Source organism: Leopardus geoffroyi, chromosome D4, assembly GCF_018350155.1.
Source record: "Leopardus geoffroyi isolate Oge1 chromosome D4, O.geoffroyi_Oge1_pat1.0, whole genome shotgun sequence".
Classification (NCBI taxonomy): Eukaryota; Metazoa; Chordata; class Mammalia; order Carnivora; family Felidae; genus Leopardus; species Leopardus geoffroyi.
In genome coordinates, this window is record NC_059342.1 from 39,978,425 (window position 1) to 39,998,182 (window position 19,758).

Genomic DNA, 19,758 nt, shown 5'->3' on the forward strand with positions numbered 1-19,758 from the left:
AAAAGCCATGGTTCTTTCTGAAAAATTAATCACCCTATATTTTACACATTTAAGCTCCTTGGCATCGCACGGGAAATTATCTGTTCCACACTTGAATCAAGCAGAAGCAAGTCCACACGCCTGGTCCTTAATCTCTCTTAGTTTTCTTCCAATTAGATGCAATCTTTTTCCAATACTCTAATTAATACTTCCACATTAAATATTAGGCCTTGTAAGAAAAAAATCATCCGTAATACAGTCGCATCAAGCCAAACAGGATTTTGAAGCTCTTGCCCTTAATCTTTCTTTCAATTTTTTGCCATTTAGAAACAATTTTTTCCCCAACACTCTAATGAATGCAAATGATATTCGTGATTAGTTAGTATTATGCTAATCTGAGCCTGGAATTTACCTAAATCTGCATGGTGTTGTCTGAGCACCAGATTGCTTTGGGTTTCTGAGGAAAATTACATTAGCCTGCCAGATGTACAAAACATGATAGAGTAGAAATCTGAGCAAATAATCAAGATTACATTAGTTTTGTTTCTTAATGAACAACTGTTGGCATTAGGGATTACAGACAAATTATGGTTTTCCTCTCTGAGCTCAAGCGGCTAAGCAGCTGTTGTGAAGGTCCCCTTTTCCTGACTACCCCTAAATAGATTGGGAGCCGCCAGGGCAGGGGGAAAGCATCTAAAATTTCACATAATTTAATTTGTTCCATTACAAAGTAATCATCACCCCGAGGCCCACAGCTAACCTCCAACTTTCCCCCCACCAACCTGTCCCTGGAATGCGGGAGCAGTTCGAGTGAGGATCAGGGGCAGAAACTCAAATGTGTTTTTCTTCTCTCCCAGCTCGGAGGGATGCGGGTTACATGCCTCCAAGGCGTACCTGCTTTCTGTGCCCTTTGGGCCGCTTTCCAAAAGGGTGCCCGCCTAATTCCTGCTACTTGGGTGACAGAGATGGAATGCTGCTGATAATGCTGATAAGGATTATGTAGGTAACACAGTACATCTGGCTGCAGTCTAATAGGCCGGGTGAACCAGAAACTTGCAGAAACAGCAGCCATCTGAGCTTAGACCCTTGTCCTGTGTTATTTGATCTATGCCTGTGAAGTTTCGCTATAATGGAATTCCTTGTCTTTCAGTGGATATGTGGTGTGTAGGTAGGGCTGTCTTAATAGCCCGCGGCCCGTTTTTGGACATTTCCCCTTTATAGCAATCAGCAAAATACCACGGCTGCTGGTGTGGACTTTTCTGCTCAATTTAAGTGTCCTCGCTGAAAGCACGACACCTTCTATGTGCTACTTTCAGGTCAAAAGCCATGCGCTTTTTTGCCACTTGGCCTTGGCACCTGCTGATCCCCCTGCAGAAATTAGTCTTCTCCCCTCTGTTGTCTGCATCTGGAGAAAGTATGTCACCTCCAAGATGAGTGAGCCGCCTCTCTCATATAGTCCCGTGGCAGCCAGTACCGGACTAACAGAGGACTTCCCACGCTGCATTCTCCACTCCATGTAAGCTCTGTGAGGAAGGGAATGAAGTCTACCCTGTTCATACAGCATTTCTTGTAAATGCTCTATGAAAATTCGTTGACAGAATCGGGAGTTTTATGCAGTTGAGAATAGCGTATTCAGAGGGAAGAAAAAGTTTGGGTCTCTGTACCACGCTAAAGATGGATGTTCTAAATGAGAAGATGTTATGAACAAGGTCATCACAAAGACCTTTATGTTTTGTAGAGAGGATAAAGAGCCATCAACCCGTGGCCCTCTGTTTGCGGTAAGAGAAGTAACTGAAGGACAGGCGTTTATGTTTGTGGACACAGGCAACTCTTGAGTTGTTCTAGCTGCCTTGAGAAGGGAACTTCTTTTTCTACCTCCTGTACCTACCTCCATAATCATTCCCCACCAACTGAGAAGCCCATTACTGGTAAGTCTCTCACTGATCAACACCACCCATCAGTCAGCTGGATAACCTAGACTCCCCAAGTCTCATTGTGATCTACTATCCGGTGGTGCGATCGGGGATGGACTGTTGGGACAGAGGGGTAGAGTACCAGTGAGAAAGGGGACTAAGAAGACGATGTCTGTTAGGTCCACCTTCAATCTTAAGCCTCAACTCCCACTATTTCTGTCCTACAGTTTTGGGGTTGAAAAGTAGGCCTGATTTTATTTATAAATTTACATATTTATTCTTATTTAATATATTACTATTGTAAATGTATATAATTTATAAATTGTGTGCCCAAAGCACTAATAGTGGGCTAAGAAACTGGAACTTAAGGCAAGCTCAGTCCCACTCAACAAGTCTTCTAGAATGATCCCCTGCCTGTACAAGGGTACTGGAGGCTGAGAGAAGTGGGGGGAAGAAATAGAAGATGAAGTTTTGCCCCAGAAAAACACCATTGAGCTTAGGGAAAAAATAAAATAAGTGACATTAGTAGTACATAGAATAAAATAAACAAGAGCTCAGAATCCAGGAGATATCACTTTGCAAAGTGAAGTCTTTCTGGAACTCTACTGAACTAACTGCTCAGTTGACCCTAAAATCATTCATTTGACTGCTAAGAGTCATTTCCCCAACATGCAGTGTCTGTTTTTGGTTTTGTTTGAGGGTCTTTTTTTTAGTATTATTTTCTGTTTTTCCTTAGTTACAGAGCTTACTTATTGTTAAATGTTTTATTGTAAACCACTGTGGTTACTTTTTATTTGCAGATAACAGTCAACGTTAATACGAGGACTTGCTAGTTACTGGGCAAAGCGCTTTGTGTATATTACCTCATTTAATCCTTACAACAACACTACAAAACAGATACTGCCACCATCCCCCTGTATAACAATCGAAGAAACTGAGGCACAGACAGATTAAAGCAATTGTCCAAGTTAATCCAGCTGGTCAATAGAGTATTTGGGATTTGATCCAAGGGAGTCTGATCTTAGAAGCCTGACTCTTTTTTTCCTTATTTAAATTTTGGTTAGCTAACATACAGTGCAATATTGGTTGCAGGAGTAGAATTCAACGATCCATCACCTACAAATAACACCCAGTGCTCATCATAATGAGTGCCCTCCTTAATGTCTATCACCCATCTGGTCCATCCCTTGCCCACCTCCCTCCATCAAACCTCAGTTTGTTCTCTATCATTAAGATTCTCTTCTGGTTTGTTTCCCTCTCTTCTCTTTCCCCTCCTCTTCCCGTATGTTCATCTGTTTTGTTTCTTACTTTCCACATATGAGTGAAATCATATGGAATTTTTCTTTCTCTGACTGACTTATTTCACTTAGCATAATACATTCTAGCTTCATCCACATCGTTGCAAATGACAAGACTTCATTATTTTTGATGGCTGAGTAATATTCCAGTGTGTGTGTGTGTGTGTGTGTGTGTGTACATATACCACATCTTCTTTATCCATTCATCAATCAGTGAACATTTGGGCTCTTTTCAGACTTCGGCCATTGTTGATAATGCTGCTATAAACATCAGGGTGTATGTACCCCTTTGAATCTGTATTTTGGTATCCTTTGGATAAATATCTAATAGTGCAATTGCTGGGTCATTGGGTAGTTCTATTTTTAGTTTTTTGAGGAACCTCTATACTGTTCTCCAGACTGGCTGCACCAGTTTGCATTCCCACCAGCAGTGTAAGAGGGTTCCCCTTCAGAAGTGCAACCCTTAACCACAATGTTATTCTGACTCTCAGCATAATCTGAAATACCTTCAAAACGATTTTTATATCTTACATTCCCTTCCATTTTAATTTAACCTACCCTCAGTTCTCTACCTTGTAAACATTATAAAATGCACACTGGTAAGAAGGAATATGAAGCTGCCATAATATAAACAGAAACTGTTTATAATCTTTAACTTTTTTCCATTCATGTGATGCGTGTATACAGTGCAATAGATGATACCTTCCATAGTCCTAAGATTTCTTTCTACTAAAAATTTTGGGGCTGGGGGGACTCTTTAGGAAAATGCTTATTCCACCCACACTTTAATGTTTACCAAGAAGCTGGTCTTTGTTTCCAGCAGTAACTGAGCACTCAACACTATACACATCATTTTCCCCCTCAAAGTCTTCAACTGCATTTCATTACCGTACTTACAAAATAAAGAGCTCTCCTATAATTGCTATTTCTCTGATGAGGCTCAGAATTCAACCCGTGTGATAAACATGGACCAGCCCAGGAGCCATTACCTACTTCGCCACCTGTTCTTCTGCCAAGGGCTGACCGGACTCATTCTTTCACCCTTAGAGTAGCTCCAAGGAGAAACATCCCAGTGGAAGGTTCTACAATGGGGCCACAGACCAGGACCACAGTCTCCCAAATAATCACACTCTTCCAAGAGTATCAAAGTCCTTTAAAAGGTAGGGCTCACAAATAAAAGACCTTTAAACACAAGAATCTGAAGCACTTCTGTATAGATATTGAATTCAAGCTCACCAGAAAACTTTTGCACTCAGTAATTTTCCAAACCGTGTATCATGACCCACTAGGGGGTTAAGATATCAACTGAGCTAGACAATACTTTTGTTGAAAAAGACAAAATGGAATAAAATAAAAACTATTAATAGTGCATTTCAAATATGCAGGGTAAAGGTTGTTTTATGAACACTTTATTTTCCTTCTATGTATTTATATACATGTGTGCTAGGTTATGATGTTAAGCCCCCATATGTTGGAAACCACTGCATATCATTTGCTTCTCAAAGTGGCTCAAAGAAGTAGGCAGGGCTCAGAGGTCAAATGGCTCGCTTATGCTTACAGACCAGCCTGGGGACGTCTGTCTAGCTTTCTTCAATTCTCAGTGTAACCGTCTTTCTACCGTCCCTATTGATTCAGGACAAGAAAATGAAGTAAAACAAAAGAAAGCAATAACACCTGGTTAACACCCAGGGACAAAAGCGATAGTCAACAGGACAAAGAAGCGTTTAGAGGCCATCCCCTCATTTTTGAAACTCTTGAAAGTAGACTCAAGAAAGGTATCCAAGAACTTCCAGTTATAAGGTAAATAAGTTCTAGGGATCTAATGTACATCATGGTGACTATAGTTAACAGTGCCACATGGGATACTTGAAATTTGCTAAGAGAGTGGATCTGACGTACCCTCACCACACACACATACACATACACACACACACACACACACACACACACACACACAGAGGCAACCATGTTAGGTGATGAGGGTGTTTACTAACCTTACTGTAACCATTTCACAGCATATACATCAAATCATCACGATGTGCATAATGTTGTCAAACATACCCCAACAAAGCTGGAAAATAATAAATAGCACCCAAAAACTACTTTTTAATATTTCACAAAGCCTCTCAGAAATGGCAGGTTTATCCAGAATAAGGTTTCTAGTAGAAATGTCAAGGTTTTTGCTTTTTGATAGAATTACATCAACCCACATACTGTTCAGAAGTACTTTGATGTCTTTGGTTAATTGTGGTGTAGTGGAAAGTGACAATGACCAGACTTTTCATTGTGGCACTGCCTGTTATTGAAAGAGCCGGCCTACGCCGGCCAACTTCATCTTGTTCTGTGTCCTCCACCTTGAGTGACTATGTTCCCAACATGGCCCCTTTCGGGAAAATCGCAGAAACCTCAGACCACGCCTCCTCCCCTTGAGTAACCTCCCGCTCACCCGTTCAAACTTCCCAATCAAAACACGCCCGGCGACCTGCGTAACGGGACTCTGACCCTTCCCCAGCCAATCGGCCGAGGCCACAACCCTTCCCCAGCCAATCAGCTGAGGCCACGACCCTTCCCCAGCCAATTGGCTGAGGCCACAGCCATTAGCTCACCAACTGCCCGTAGACCCCAATAAAACCTTTGTGCTTTTGAAACTCACGCTCTCCCTCCGGCATCTCACCACTGTGTCGGGTGCAGGTAGGGGATTGAGCTCAAGCTAGCTCGAATAAAGGTTCTTTGCTTTTGCATCGGACTTGGCTCCCTGGTGGTCTTTGGGGATCGCGAATTCTGGGCATAACGTTATTAGCTGCATAAATATGGGCAAATTATTTAAACCCTCGAGCCTCCATTTTTTCTGCTGTAAAATGGGAGTTACAACTACTTTTCAGTGGTGTTGCAAGAATCAAATAAGGTAATATTTATAATTTTATAAATTATAATATTTTATAAACTCATAATATTAATACTTATAATTTTATACTGTTTTATAAAATTATAATATTATAATTTATAATATACAAAGTACTTTGAAGAGAACCTGGAACATCGGGGTGCTTAACAGATGGTGTGTCTACAAAAGCAGTAACTCATAATTTGGTTAATGGAATTTTTCAAAATACAGGATAGGGATGGAAACACAATCAAAGAAGTACTTTTTTGGCCAATGTTGGGAACTATTACCTTAGCAATGCCTTAGCCTATAAATGCGGCCTGTTTGCTGAAAGATTGCAATGCTATCTTCTTATCCTTTGCCTGGGGAGATGGTTTTGGCCAAACACCTTTGAATGGTTGGTAATTATTTGCTCTACCCATCAATAGCCCTATGGCCAAGAGTTTTGAAAATGTTAATCAGTACATCAGCAACATTTCCTTACACCGTACTATTGTTTTGAATTCTCTTTTAAAGCTTAAGAAAGGGCTAAACTGGTGCAAGCAAATGTTTTCAAAGCATCTGATGAGAACAGCACGTGTAAAGGAGATAAAGTGAAGGGAAACATCGGAAACTGACAAATGTGGTTGGGCCCCTGGTTCTGAACTGATTGATTGATTTGTTAATTAATTTACAATGGCGCAACAGTAATTACAAGCTACTGTTTGTCAGCCAAATCACTGGTGATGAAGTCAAAGGTTCACATCTGTGTGCGTGTCCCAAGGATCAATGCATCAAATTAGCTCTGTTGGCTTTTTTCCCACTAAAAGCTAACATGTGTCATCAATATTCCAGCATTTGTGTGCGTAAACTAATTGATTGAACATTTGTGCTACATAAACATGCAGTTTGTATTATGTGGGGTACCATTTATAAACATCTTTGGGGCCAAAAATATGAATAGCCTCACATAAAATAATTAATATCTTATTGGAAAAATAAAGCGGCAGTTTAGTGTTATTCCTTCGATTTACGGCTAAAAAGGCATTGTTGTGTCTTCTGAAGTCTTGGGCATTATTATATTGCACAGTATTTCACAATTCTGCCTGTCTGCAAGTCTGCAGGAAATTTACAGAAAAGGTGAAAGATTTTTGTGCGAGGTTGTTCAGGTCTGTCAATAATAGCAAACTATCTGTGATTCGAGAACATCGCCATACCACTGTCCTCTGCCATGCCCGCTGTGACATGTATATTATTTGTAATCTCATATTTTCCCACTAACCTCTGCCAAAATTCGAATTTGAGGAATGTAAATGTATCCCTGCACAGCCGCATAATTGGCTGTCAGCATCAGCATTAACCTTGAAACTCAGTAAGAACAGCTCAAGATGCCCGGAAGGTAAAGGGAAGACAGCTTATCTTGTGGCCACAGATCTTTCACTATCCTTCGACCAGAGGCCCTGCTCCTGAAGCAAGGTCAGTGATGGTGCTTGTAGCAGTGAATGGGGTTCAGGAGCAAAAGTAATGAATGGCCTACGATCAGTTTCTCCCCCCACATCTCTCTATCGTCATTTCCCATCAAAATATCTGAAAAGAAGCATGGAAGGGCTGAAGCAATCTAGGTAAAGCAAAGCATTAGTGTCCATCAGCTGTGGAAACATAGCTTATGTAGAAGGGCAGCGTCTAGCTGAGAGGGCTCCAACATCCGTCAAGGGCCTCAAGGCTACTCCTCCAAATTCACTTTTATGACAACACCCCGGGAAAAGGGTCACGAGAGTCAGGGCGGGTGACCCTCCAGACTCGACCGACTGGGCTGTAGATCCCTCTTAGTGCTGGCATCCGGAAGCCATAGTCTCTGTTTTCATTCAGACACAGACTTACAGTGGTTGAAACGGGACCTGGTCCAAATAAATGATATTTTTCACTTGCTCTCTCTCTCCCTCTCTCTCTCTCTCTCAAAGGAGATAATTTGGAAGCGGTTGCTTCTTAACATGGCTGGGCACCTTCTTGCTCACTTTCCCAAAGACCTGTGTCTCTGAATATTGTACCCAATCCATTTTAGGTTTCTGTTATTCTTGGCATGTTCCTCAGCCCTCACCCAAACACTGTATGTTCAGATGTCAGTACACAACTAAGGTCTTCCCCAACATTGCAATCTAGGTAACACGCATGGAAAACTAATTGAAATCTTGGAGTGGAAAAATAATCAATCCTCTGAGATGAAACTTATTTCCTCAAAAATAAGAAAAGAGACAAAAAGTTTTATCCCCTAAATACATTAGCCTTTTCCAAATTCTCTAACTCATCGGACGCCCAAAAGGTCTTAGTCACTGTAATAAAGGTAGAGTTGAGAAAGCAGGATGATCCTTGCTGACGAGATGCTTTATTCGTCTGATGCTTAGCACTTGGTAATGACCATGAGCCTGTCTGCTTAAAGGGAAATACGAATTTGCTGCTTTTGCTTTGGGGCTGTCCTCCCTCTCTAACCCTCAGCTTTAAAACTTTGCTGCTAATTTCATCATAATTCCTACACGCTTCCAGCACATTGAAGTTTCATCTTGGAAAGGGCAGGTGGTGATTCATAACGTGGGCCACAGTCTGGGAGCCCATCACCAGTGACCAATGCGCAGCCTGGGGACCCACTGAGATAACTGTCTCCATTAATAAAATGGGAGACCCATAGCCTTGATGCAATCTGAAAATTATTTATTAAGGGGCCTTTTATGTGCAAAATACTGTCAAGAGCTGGTAAATAAGACCTGGTCCCCAGTCCTTGGGGGGCTTATAATTTTGGTTGAGCAACTAAATAACATAAGACAAATCTTATATTCATAATCACAAATGTCATCTAGTAAAGTAGGGTCATTTGTATCAGAACATTCATACAACCTACATACCGCATAAAAATTGTATCAAATACGCTAGAGTGTTCGATTTCATTTACTGATGCTATTGTTACCTCTTACAATCCTGAAAATAAGAGAACACATAATCCATCCCATTTATAGCATACTATGCTGCCCATTATATTATGTGATAAACTAAATCTTTCCTATTATAACACATACTGATGTGATTTAAAATAACCTCACTAAAGAATTGCTACAACATTAGTCTTTTGTGGTTGTGTGAAATAAAAAAGCTACGGGTTGAACTGCAAAATGGTACAGATGGCATTTTGGAAATGTCGTTTATTTCATGCTTTCCCATTAAATGTACAAAACGTGGTCACTGCTCTCACTGCTACTGCCTGGGATGTTCGTGAACTAGTCGTGCATTATCATGTGAAGGATTAATCCTTCCGAGTTTAGCAGTAGAATTTGCAAAGAGCATCCTGTAATGTGTCAGACAGCCAGCATTTTCTGTACCGCCTGGTGGCAATTCACCATTATCTCATGCTCCAGAACACTGGCAAAATTCTGGAAAGCTTGTCTTCGCCTTCCCATGTTTAACACCACCAGATAATAATATGTGTACCTGCGATTGGTTTTGCATCTTACAGTTTTCAAGTCGTTTATTATGCTTTATCTCATTGGAGCCTCACAACAGCCCCATGAGGTAAATAGATAATATCAAAACCTGAAAATGGAAATGCTTTGCTTGCCAATTTCTTTCCAAAAAATTTCCCCCAGATGGCTTATGCCTATAGCGAATCTAACTGTCTCGAGGAAAGATGAATGGAATCACATTTCCAAAGAATTCAGCCACCTCCAATCCTAGAGCTGTACAATCCGCAGACGCAGCTTGGGAGGGAGTGAACCAGCTCGGTGAACACACAGAGAGAGCTGAGCCTCAGCAAGAGGTCAGGCTTGAAGCTGGAGGGGCAGGCAGGTGCACAGCAGACAGTGGCAAGGCACTTGACCGTGGCCACAAATAATGAGTCCTAGCCCAGGTCTTTGGATGAAACAGCTGATGGTTGGGTTCTGGGGGAGAAGCAGGCACAACTCCGACTTGGTGGGTTTTAGTGTCCCTTCCCGCCTGTTAATGGAGAGCACTTCAGCACATTGCTTAACCTCAGAGACCAGTGGCCTCCTGTGCATAGTGAGGCGGGTCATGTCTATTGCATCATACTGTGCTGAGCGCTGATTGATAGAAGTTGTCTCCCAAAGAACCTGGCAAACACTTGTTAAGTAGGAGGCCCTCAATCATCCTTGATTTTTTTAGCCTTAAGATCATAGTATACAATGTTTACAATTAAGCTAACAAGGGGCGCCTGGGTGGCTTGGTCGGTTAAGTGTCCGACTTCAGCTCAGGTCATGATCTTGCGGTTCTTGAATTCGAGCCCCGCGTCGGGCTCTGTGCTGCCAGCTCAGAGTCTGGAGCCTGCTTCGGGTTCTGTGTCTCCCTCTCTCTCTGCCCCTGCCCCGCTCACACTCTGTCTCTCTGTCTATCTCTCTCTGTCTCGCAGAAATAAATAAGCATAAAAAAATCATAAAATAAAATTAAACTAACGTATAAATTAGCTGTGGAATCTCGCTAAGTGGAAGGAGGCTCTGCTTTCAAGAAATCTGCTACAATTTGATAGAGAAAATGCTGAATTTTTAGGATTCCTTTAATGTACGCAGGTCCCACTAAACAGGGGTGTATAAACTCAAAAAGTCAACATAATTATGAAAGCCCCATAGAAAATGCTACAATTATGTTTCCTTTCTCCACCCTGTGTGTTTTTTTGAGCACCTACTAAGTGCTTACACCCAAGACTGTGTAAATCGTCCCCGCTTGCACTGGCCCCCTTGGGTATGTATCATGAACTTGGTATTTATACCACATTCACCAGGTGCCTCACTGACTCCATGTCATTCATCCTCACGGCAGGTTGGAATGACAAGTAATGAGTATGATTATCTGCACTTTACAGCTGGCTCTACCAGCCGTGAGAGGAGCAAATTCATTTGCCAGAGGTCACCAAATCTACATTTCCCAGGATTCAGTCCCATGCTCATAAACATATCCATTATGCTATAACCTTGGAAGATGAACGTAACAGTGGGAAGTTACAAAATGATGGCTTTCTGAATAAAGTCATTTCGCAGAGAAGTACTAGGTTAAACTTTATGCTAGAACAGTGAGAAATGAAAATTGTCCTTAAAGCTGTCCATTGCGTGACATGTTAAATCCGCCCCCTTACAAAGCGCATGAAGTGTAAGTTGAAATGATTTATTGATAACTTTCTATTCTCCTGGCTCTTTGTTTAAGCATTTAAAATGTAGTAAGATTTAAGATGCTTAAAGTTAGTGAAATACATAGTATGGGTACCTATATCCCTTAACAGACCTGCTCGTAAAAACAACTTCTCCACTGAAGGGGCATTACCCTGACTATTCTGCACATCCCGATGCAACAGAGCAATGTGACCCTTTGTCACTGGCCTGGTATATTTTCACTAGTATACTTTCCTATATCCAAGTTCACTTTCTCAGCCCCTCAGAATATATATTACAAATCGTAAGTATGGAAAATGTCACAAAATAACAATCTCAGGGAATTTAAAAATGCCCAAAGGTAGTGATTGACATCATTCAGCTATGTTCCAGAAATATGCTGTAGTTTCAATGACATTCTGAGCATCAGATATCTCTCTTTGTTGACTAGTCTCTACACTGGAAAATCAACACCAGCTTTCCCATAGATAGAAGAGATAACACTCCTTGAGAACATGACCCTTTGCTTCCAAAAAAGAACAGGAAAAGCGGATGGACAGGCACTTGTGTTTCCTTACTCTCTGATTAAATTAATAACCATTTAATCACTATTTATTAGGATGGGATCCAAAGGATATTTTTCTTCTCCAAAGTTGATACGTTGCATTTGTTATGCAAGCACATAAGTGAAAATAAATCATGGAGAGGAAAATAAAAATCACTCCCAGATAAGAAAGCATCTTGGAAGGACATTAATATATTAACCACATCTGCCACACAGTTCATTTTTATTTAAATATGCTAGAATGGTATTACAAGTGAAAAAGCATCACTAAAGAATATAGATATGGAAGATGCATAATGAAAAAAGCACAACCTATGGCAAAATGTGAAATATGCAAAAAGTGGTAACATTCTTTACCGATGTTGAAATCATTTTTTTTCTTCACTCAGACATCATCATCCTCATCATCATCATCATCATCATCATTTTTTTTATTAGAGAACTGGTATATAATAAATTGTTAGTTCTCACCCATGTCATTAATTCCACAGGAAATGGTTTAGGTAATGGCAATGTTAACGTTCACCTACAAGACCCAGAAAGAGTGTTAACTACCTTTGACAATGAGCAACGAATGAAAAGATGTATTAACTACATTTGACAATGAATGCCAAATCGGCAAATGTAATAGCTACATATTTACCAACATTATAGAGAAAACAGAAATCATTCAGAAGGCCTCATTAATATGATGAGGATTCCATGCCTATAACACCGGGACATGGGTTTGATTCCAGAACAGAGAAAGAACACTGGTCGTACCTGCACCAAGAACACTGCCTGGCTGTGGTAAGTTCTTAACAAATATTTATTGAGCGAAACATAAATTTTATAGCTTCTAATTCTGGAAATATATTTAATGGATAGGTATAATATCTTCCGGCAACTAGTTGATGCAGTTATTATCTATATGGTGTCTCTCAGTTTTGATTACATTTCTACATTCAGTTATGCTTCTAAAGGAAATAAAACACAATTTGAAATTAAATAAGTATTGAATTTTGATTTTCAGGGTGTATCTTTGCATGGCTAGTAGATTACCACACGAGTATAAACGTGGTCATTAGGCTAGACAGTAGTTTTCTCAAATGTATTTTTAGTGTATTAATTAGGCTGTTTAGGGACTCTTTTTTTTTTTTTTTTCGTTATAAAGTAAAATAAAATTCAGACCATAGGATATACTAGCCCCAGCATTTGTAAGAAGATAGATTAATTTTAGAATTTTCAGTTAAAAATAGTTCGTTGTGAACCTAAGTTCACCTCAACTTCTCAGGGACTTTTAGAGAAACATTTGCCGTGAAAACAATCTCTTCAATGTTGTTGTACCTGTATTGACATTTGTTGTCAAATTATTTAAGTCAACTTTCTATTGAGGACAGAATTTTATTTTTAAAACAAACAAGTGATGCATCTATGACCTTATTAATGTTGTCTGAAAACAAATGATAACATTATGTAAACGTCGTATTTTAACACACCAACTTCTCAAAAAATAAATTTCCTTTCAAGAAAACTAAAAAGTACATTACAACTGAGTAGATTAATCAGTGTTCAGCCAAGAGTCATCTTTGTGCCTTTGACCATAGGAGATCTAGTTTCCTTTTTATGTTTACCTGCCTGTTTATTTTGATTAATATTTATAAGACCGAGGATTTCAAGTCTCATAGACCAGCAATTAGTTTTTCAAATAAATTTTGTGGGTTAATATTTAAATAACGGCCCTTCATTTACAAATGTTCATTTACAGTTCTGATGGGATCAAAGGATTAGTCTTATGAAATTTAGGGAAAAAATAATGTCTGGTGGATACCCGTTACTCTGAAGTTCCAAATAGCTAACAAAGAAGTTCTAATAAGTCTTACTGAGAGCCTTAAATAAGTACAAAATAGTACAAAATAGAATGGAAAGTCCAAAAATTGTTTTTGTTGGTTTTTATTTTTCAGTGGTGCAAAAGGAAACATATAGCCTCATCAATAACCGTTAACAAAATAGTGCTGTTTACAAGATGCAGCTTTAATACATCCCAAGTGGTATTTTTAAATATTGTGAAAGGTCATCAACAGAACTCTAAATATAGCCAACCAACTGTGACTTATACTGCTCGCATGATTTTTCTCCTTCAAAGAGTTACATGCAAAATAATCTAAAGAAGTAAAACATCTAAGATGCACCACTTAAAAAAAAACTGCACGTACGTAGATGATATTTAACATACACACACATACGCACAATGAGTTTACTCTTTTTGTACTTGTTTATTTTTAGCTGTCTCAATAAAATGTTTTTCCTCCCTGTGTTTTACTAAAACATGCCTATCGAGGAAGGAAAACAGATGTAGAATTGGACAACTACGTCTTGTTTGGGTTTTTTCCCTGTCAGGAAGAATGTATGATCATTGTCACACAATAAGAGAATCTAAGTGAAACAGACAATAAGTCAGGAAGCAATTGTTGGGAGACACTGCGGCTTTGGCATTCAGGATTTGGTTACTAAAACTTCATTTCATTAAGCCAAATAAGGATACAATGTCCTTTCTTACACAAAAGCCCCCAGAATAATTGCAAAAATAAAAGGAGCAGTGTCATAGTGCGAGCAGAACCACAACAAACTAGTTTGTAAGAACCTTAGAACACCTTTCAAAAATATTCCTTAAATCCCAAACAGGGGAATCATGGTAAAGTCACCACAACACATTTCCTTTTTCTTCCAGTATTTTACCGATATGCAATAGTTATTCTGATTAAACTTTCCACAGAGCATCTATCATTCCAAGAAGTCAGTGTTACACTAAATATTAATCTCAGACATTCTCCCTAAATTAACGACGTTTATTGAAATTGAATTTTCCTTAATAAGAGACGTACATGTTATTCATGTAACCTAACGAAGATTAAATAGGAAAATAATTTATGCAGAGTTTCTTTTTTTACTTCATATTTTGCCTCTGAATCTATCCTTACGTATATTCTTGCCTCTTCGCGGGCAATAAAAGAAGATACTTTTAAAAAATGAATACTCAGCCTACACAAACCTTTACAACGTTGCTTCTCTTGGGAAGCTGTGGTCTTTCTGTGCAGAACCAGATTGACAAAATTTAGTGGTGAAATAGTTCCAGGGATTACCTCCTTATACCCACATTAATCCCAATTTTTACGTAAAAAGATTTAGGGCCAAATGTTTTACTTTTTCACAACAGAAAAATGTTTCATTTTAAGTACCGACTTTAAAACTCACTTCTGGGAACATCGTAAAATGATAGTTAGGGGTCATAGTAGCTCCTAAAACACCACTTCCAAGTCTTGGTACAGTCACATCAAGCAAAATTTTTCATATAAACAGTCTGCAGTATCTTTCCCCAAGTATGTGCCAGGATTTTAAGAGTTCATCACGCCCAGGTACCCGCCCGGTGCTAAAGTCTAGTAAGAGATGCAACCATAAACAAAAACCTGCCACTGTGCAGCTTATATCACTTATAAAACGTATTCCAATTGGAAGAAAGTGGCCCAGACACAGACAGAAAGGCAGGGGGATGGAGTTCCTGGAGGAACTGGCCTTTCTTTTTGAAACAGAGCACTCAAGACAGCAACAAGTAGCCGCGGCAGTAAAGTTTTCCCGCGGGCTCTCACGCCTCACGTTAATGAGAACGCGCACAAGAACTGCAGGCTACAGTCTCTGCACGTTGTGTGCTCAGGAAGAGCCTAGAAGCAACAGCATAACTTGTACCTTTCAGGAAGTTCACGCATTAATAAGAAACTCTCCTGGCCAGCGGCGCCAGAAGCCAGGACTAATGGGAAGGCTCTCCCTTCTCTCTGGGCACTGGGGACGGGCTGACCACCAGGGCTGGCCATACCCCTCCTCTCCTAGAATAAAGTGCCCATTGTCTCACACTGTACTAATTGTGAGAAAACAGCCCCTGTAGTAAGCATAATAATTACCAAAGCGAGCCAGCAAAAGCAGTCAAGACTTAAATGAAAGGGGCAGAAGAAAGGAAGGAACAGAAGAGAAAAGAAAAGAAGAGAAAAGAAAAGGAAGGAAGAAAAATAAATAAATGTTCCGACGAATTAGCGCAAGGATGAATTTAATATTCATACTGGAATGCTTGCCTGCGGAAGGTTTGCCCATTCATGTCACGACTATTGCATACAAGAGACCATTGTCCGCACAACAGAAATCAGTAGATTGAAAATTTTCACATAGCACTTTTTTGATGTGAAAGGTTCTCTTTCCCAAAACTCTGGCCCCTAATCCCAGCATTCTGATCAAAGAAAGTTCCGACTTCTCTCCTCTCAACATTATTTTAAAAGTTGAATCACAGAACTCCTCAAGGTCCTGAATTTATATGCCTTTTTATTCCTCTTCCCCAAATTTGCAGCTGGACAAATATGGGGATAAAAAAAAAAAAAAACCCACAACCCAGCAACAACAAACCCACACACATTTGCCAGAGCAAAGAAAAATAATGAACTGAATATGCATATCCTCATTAACTAAATTTAATTACGCTGAGTGGCATAGTAATCAGTGGCTGCTCCAGTTACAGTATTCATTGAAAGGGAGGTGGATTCCAAATTAAGGCGAAGCGTGGGGGACAGTCGCATACTGATGAGGGAGCTGCACACAACATGATACAATACACTATCTAAATCACTATTCAGAGAAGCCGAAGAAAGAAGTACATTACTCTGTTTTAAGACCAATGCAAGAACAATTAGCCAAGAAGGCTCCAGTCCCCCACTGACTCTGCCCCACCTCCATACATTTCGCACCAGCCAGCCTGGGGCCCGACCATACCATCTACATTTTTCTTTTTCTTTTTCTTGTTTTTAAAAGTGAACAAAAACTCACACTGCCTTAAAAAAAAAAAAAAAAGGGCCTATGTCCCTGGCCACAATAGCAGGGAAATCCTATCCAGCCCACTGGCGTGCGAAGGCACCCCAGGCTCCCACAACTTGAGCTTGAACTTTCCGCAGGCAGCGAACTTTATAACACGTGTGCGTGGAACAATAAAGGAGGAGCTCAAAAGAAAGGAGGGGGGAGGTTTAGGGGGTGGGAGGAAAAAAAAATGTTAACACGCCAAACTTACCATCCACCAGGTCCTGGCTGACATGTCATAACATAGCTGCCATTTTATGGAGCTGTCCGATGTTTTCCCAGCCATTATGCTGTTAGCAATCTTCATCAGATGCAGCTCAATGGAAGATAAGACACCTAATCAAGGAAACGTCGGCGGTGGCTTTCTGGACTACATGTAGGCCAATCCTTATCACACTGCATCATGGGAAAACCTTCTTTATTAGCAGGAGGAACTGGAACCTCACAGATAGAAAGACAAGGATCAGTTCTTTTGCTTTTTTTTTTTTTTTTTTTTTTTTTTTTTGGTCTAAAGGGATTGGTGAAAGTAGCTAGCGTTCTTTGTGTATCATGTGTACAAGAGTTAAGTATCTTGCAAGTGGGCGGCTAACTGCCTTGCTGGGCTATGCGGACTAAAGTTTATTTGCATTCTTCTCTGTTGTATATTGTTTGACATGGTCCATGGTCCTTGCGGAGCAGATGAAGGGAGGGGAGAGGGGTGGGAGGGAGTGAGGAAAGAGGGAGCCGTAATTGCTCAGAATTAATATCTGCCCCAACAAAGACATAACAGTTTGGTTGACACGGTCGGAACGTGGTTCAGATGTCACTGCACGCGGACGTGCACGCGCGCGCGCGCACACACACACACACACACACACACACACACACACAGTGGAACACACAGGTAGCAGCAGCTGGATTCAGCCGAGGTTGCCAAAGGCTACAAACTCCACTCCCATGCTGGACATATGGAAGCAGTTTAACTCTTTGAAATCACTGTTCAAGAAGAGCGGTGCAGTCTGCAAGGATAAATCAGCCTTGAGAACTGCTTCTCCTTCAGGCCTGGCACTCACTCCCCCCCGCCCCCCCCAAGATGGCCTAGAAACATTATTTGCTTCATCCCGGGAAGACTTGGTAAAAACGACGAGGGAAGGGCAGTGTTTGCCCATAATCCTGACTCTAGACTGAATTCCTCACCTTCCCTCTCTGTCCTGCACTTGGAGGGGCATTCGTTTTCTCCTCAACACTGATCATTTTTTGCTTCATCCTGAAATCTCAACTCGTTCTTCCAATCAGCACACGCAGAAAGCAGGAAGGGACATGTACTAATAAGACAAGGGCTCTGCATAGCCTTTCTTCTTTTTCTGGAAAGTAAAACTCTGGCTCCTGCGGGGAGAAGCTTAGAGTCATGTCCCCACAATCAGCAATCCAGGCTAGGACAAGCAGATGGATTCCTGCCCTTTCTTTTGCTGAAATATGAAAAGGCAAGGGCGATGCTGATTTTCGGGACCCCTACGGCACAGCCTCAACACAAGCGACCTCGTTCAGGGCGTGTTGTTATTTTTCGTCGGTGTGCACTAGGATTCTCCAAACGACTTGTAGGCTTAGAAGTTACATTTGCTGCAGACCATTTAAAAAAGGACAAAGTCCTATTTGATTCAACCAAAATGAAGGGGAAAAAACTGCTGTATTACCGGCTATTTCTTTTCTCTGCATGCAGTTTGTGTGAGGCCGCAAAGGTGACTCGTTTGGGCCTGTGAACTCCAAAGATGAAAAGCAAGGGCCGTGGAGAGCTCTGTCCTTCGGGTGTTTTTATATTCACGAAGGGTGGGGCGGGGGAGGCTGTTGTCAGACGGGACAGGAGCTCACGGTGGCCCGACTCTGGGCCGGCAGCAAAATAACCTGCTCTCCACGGAAGGGGCTGATCCTCTCGTGGGGGGGCGGGGGGAACTCTGGTTTCTTTCTCCTTGTTTTTGTTCTGTTTATTCTCAGGCGAGTGGGGGGTGGAGGGGACTGGATGCCCCACCCTGGCCTCTGCCTTTGAAGCCTTCTCCCTCCGCCCCCCATGATCTTCATGCTTCCTTTCTTCTCTCTCTCTCCACCCCATTCTTCAATCCTGTTTCTTTCTTTTGAGCAAGGATCGGAGAGCAAGCACGCCACTGGAAATCGTGGTTTCCAGTTTGGATTTGCTCAGGTAACCACAGCCCTGCTGAGGGCCTACTGTGTGCCAGGCCAGCCCACTGTACACACTGGAGCTGCAGATTCATGAGATACGATCTCATTCACGTCCCAACTGCCTTCCCCCAAAGCTGCCACAGGCAGGAGGAAGTCCGGCTTCTGTGGCAGGGGTGGGGGGAAGGGGTGGGCCCAGGTAGGCACTTCCACAGGCTGCTCAGGGCCAGCAGCCCTCTGGAGCCCAGCACCTCATATGCATTTCCAGAACATTCTTTGGGGGTATTGTGTGGGCCTGGAGGTGAGGCCAGTGAAGCTTCCACGTTTCCTCCCTTTCCTCTGCAATCAGACCTTGCCATGACCCCCCTCTCTCGTGGCTCTAGGTGGAAGGAAGACCGCCATCTACCTTTCTCGACTGCACGGCTTCCCCGGGGCTCTTTGGGGGCAGAGTCCAACTTCAGGCTGCGTTGAGAACACTGCTTAGCCCACAAACACTTTCCTGCCTGCCTCGGAATCCTTTTAAAACTTAGCACATTGCACGACTCCTACACAGGTGTATCTGCTGAGAGGGTCCGTTGTCACCGTCACCGCGGGGACACTTCTGCTGATTAGTGGGAAATGGTGAAAGATAACAAAGGAAGTGGGAAGGAGAAGCCGGTGGAGAGGCCGCGGCACTTATGTACAAATGGGTGAACCGTGGGGAACAAAGAGACTGGGCTAGAAATAACAAATCTGTGCACTTCATTTGCCCGGCTGGGGAACGCCAGAGGCCTGGTGATGGGGGATTCTTGGCAGAGCTAGAAAGGAAGCGGATTCCGGACTGGGGTGGTATACAAGACACATGCCCAGGGGCTGACCACTCACCATCTGGGGTCCTGGGGAATGTCTTTCATTGAGAGCGAAACTTCAGGGCAAGCATGTCTAGTTCATAAATGGGAGACACCAGGCAAACTGGGCTCACAAGTGGAAGCCAGTG

General features: G+C 41.7%; 1 protein-coding gene across 8 annotated transcripts in view; it reads right to left on the reverse strand.

The window, feature by feature from the left end:
* NFIB (nuclear factor I B) overlaps positions 1–16,954 on the reverse strand; it is a 453,529-nt gene extending 436,575 nt beyond the window's left edge. For 5 of the 8 annotated variants that reach the window (XM_045468045.1, XM_045468039.1, XM_045468038.1 and 2 more), the window contains exon 1: positions 16,843–16,953. In XM_045468045.1, coding sequence (XP_045324001.1) covers positions 16,843–16,938 — 96 coding nt within the window. In that variant the 5' untranslated portion in view covers positions 16,939–16,953. Of the gene's footprint in view, positions 1–16,842 lie in introns of all 8 variants that reach the window. The other 3 variants (XM_045468032.1, XM_045468031.1, XM_045468036.1) reach the window with 1 other exon arrangement.
* Positions 16,955–19,758: the final 2,804 nt, after the last annotated feature.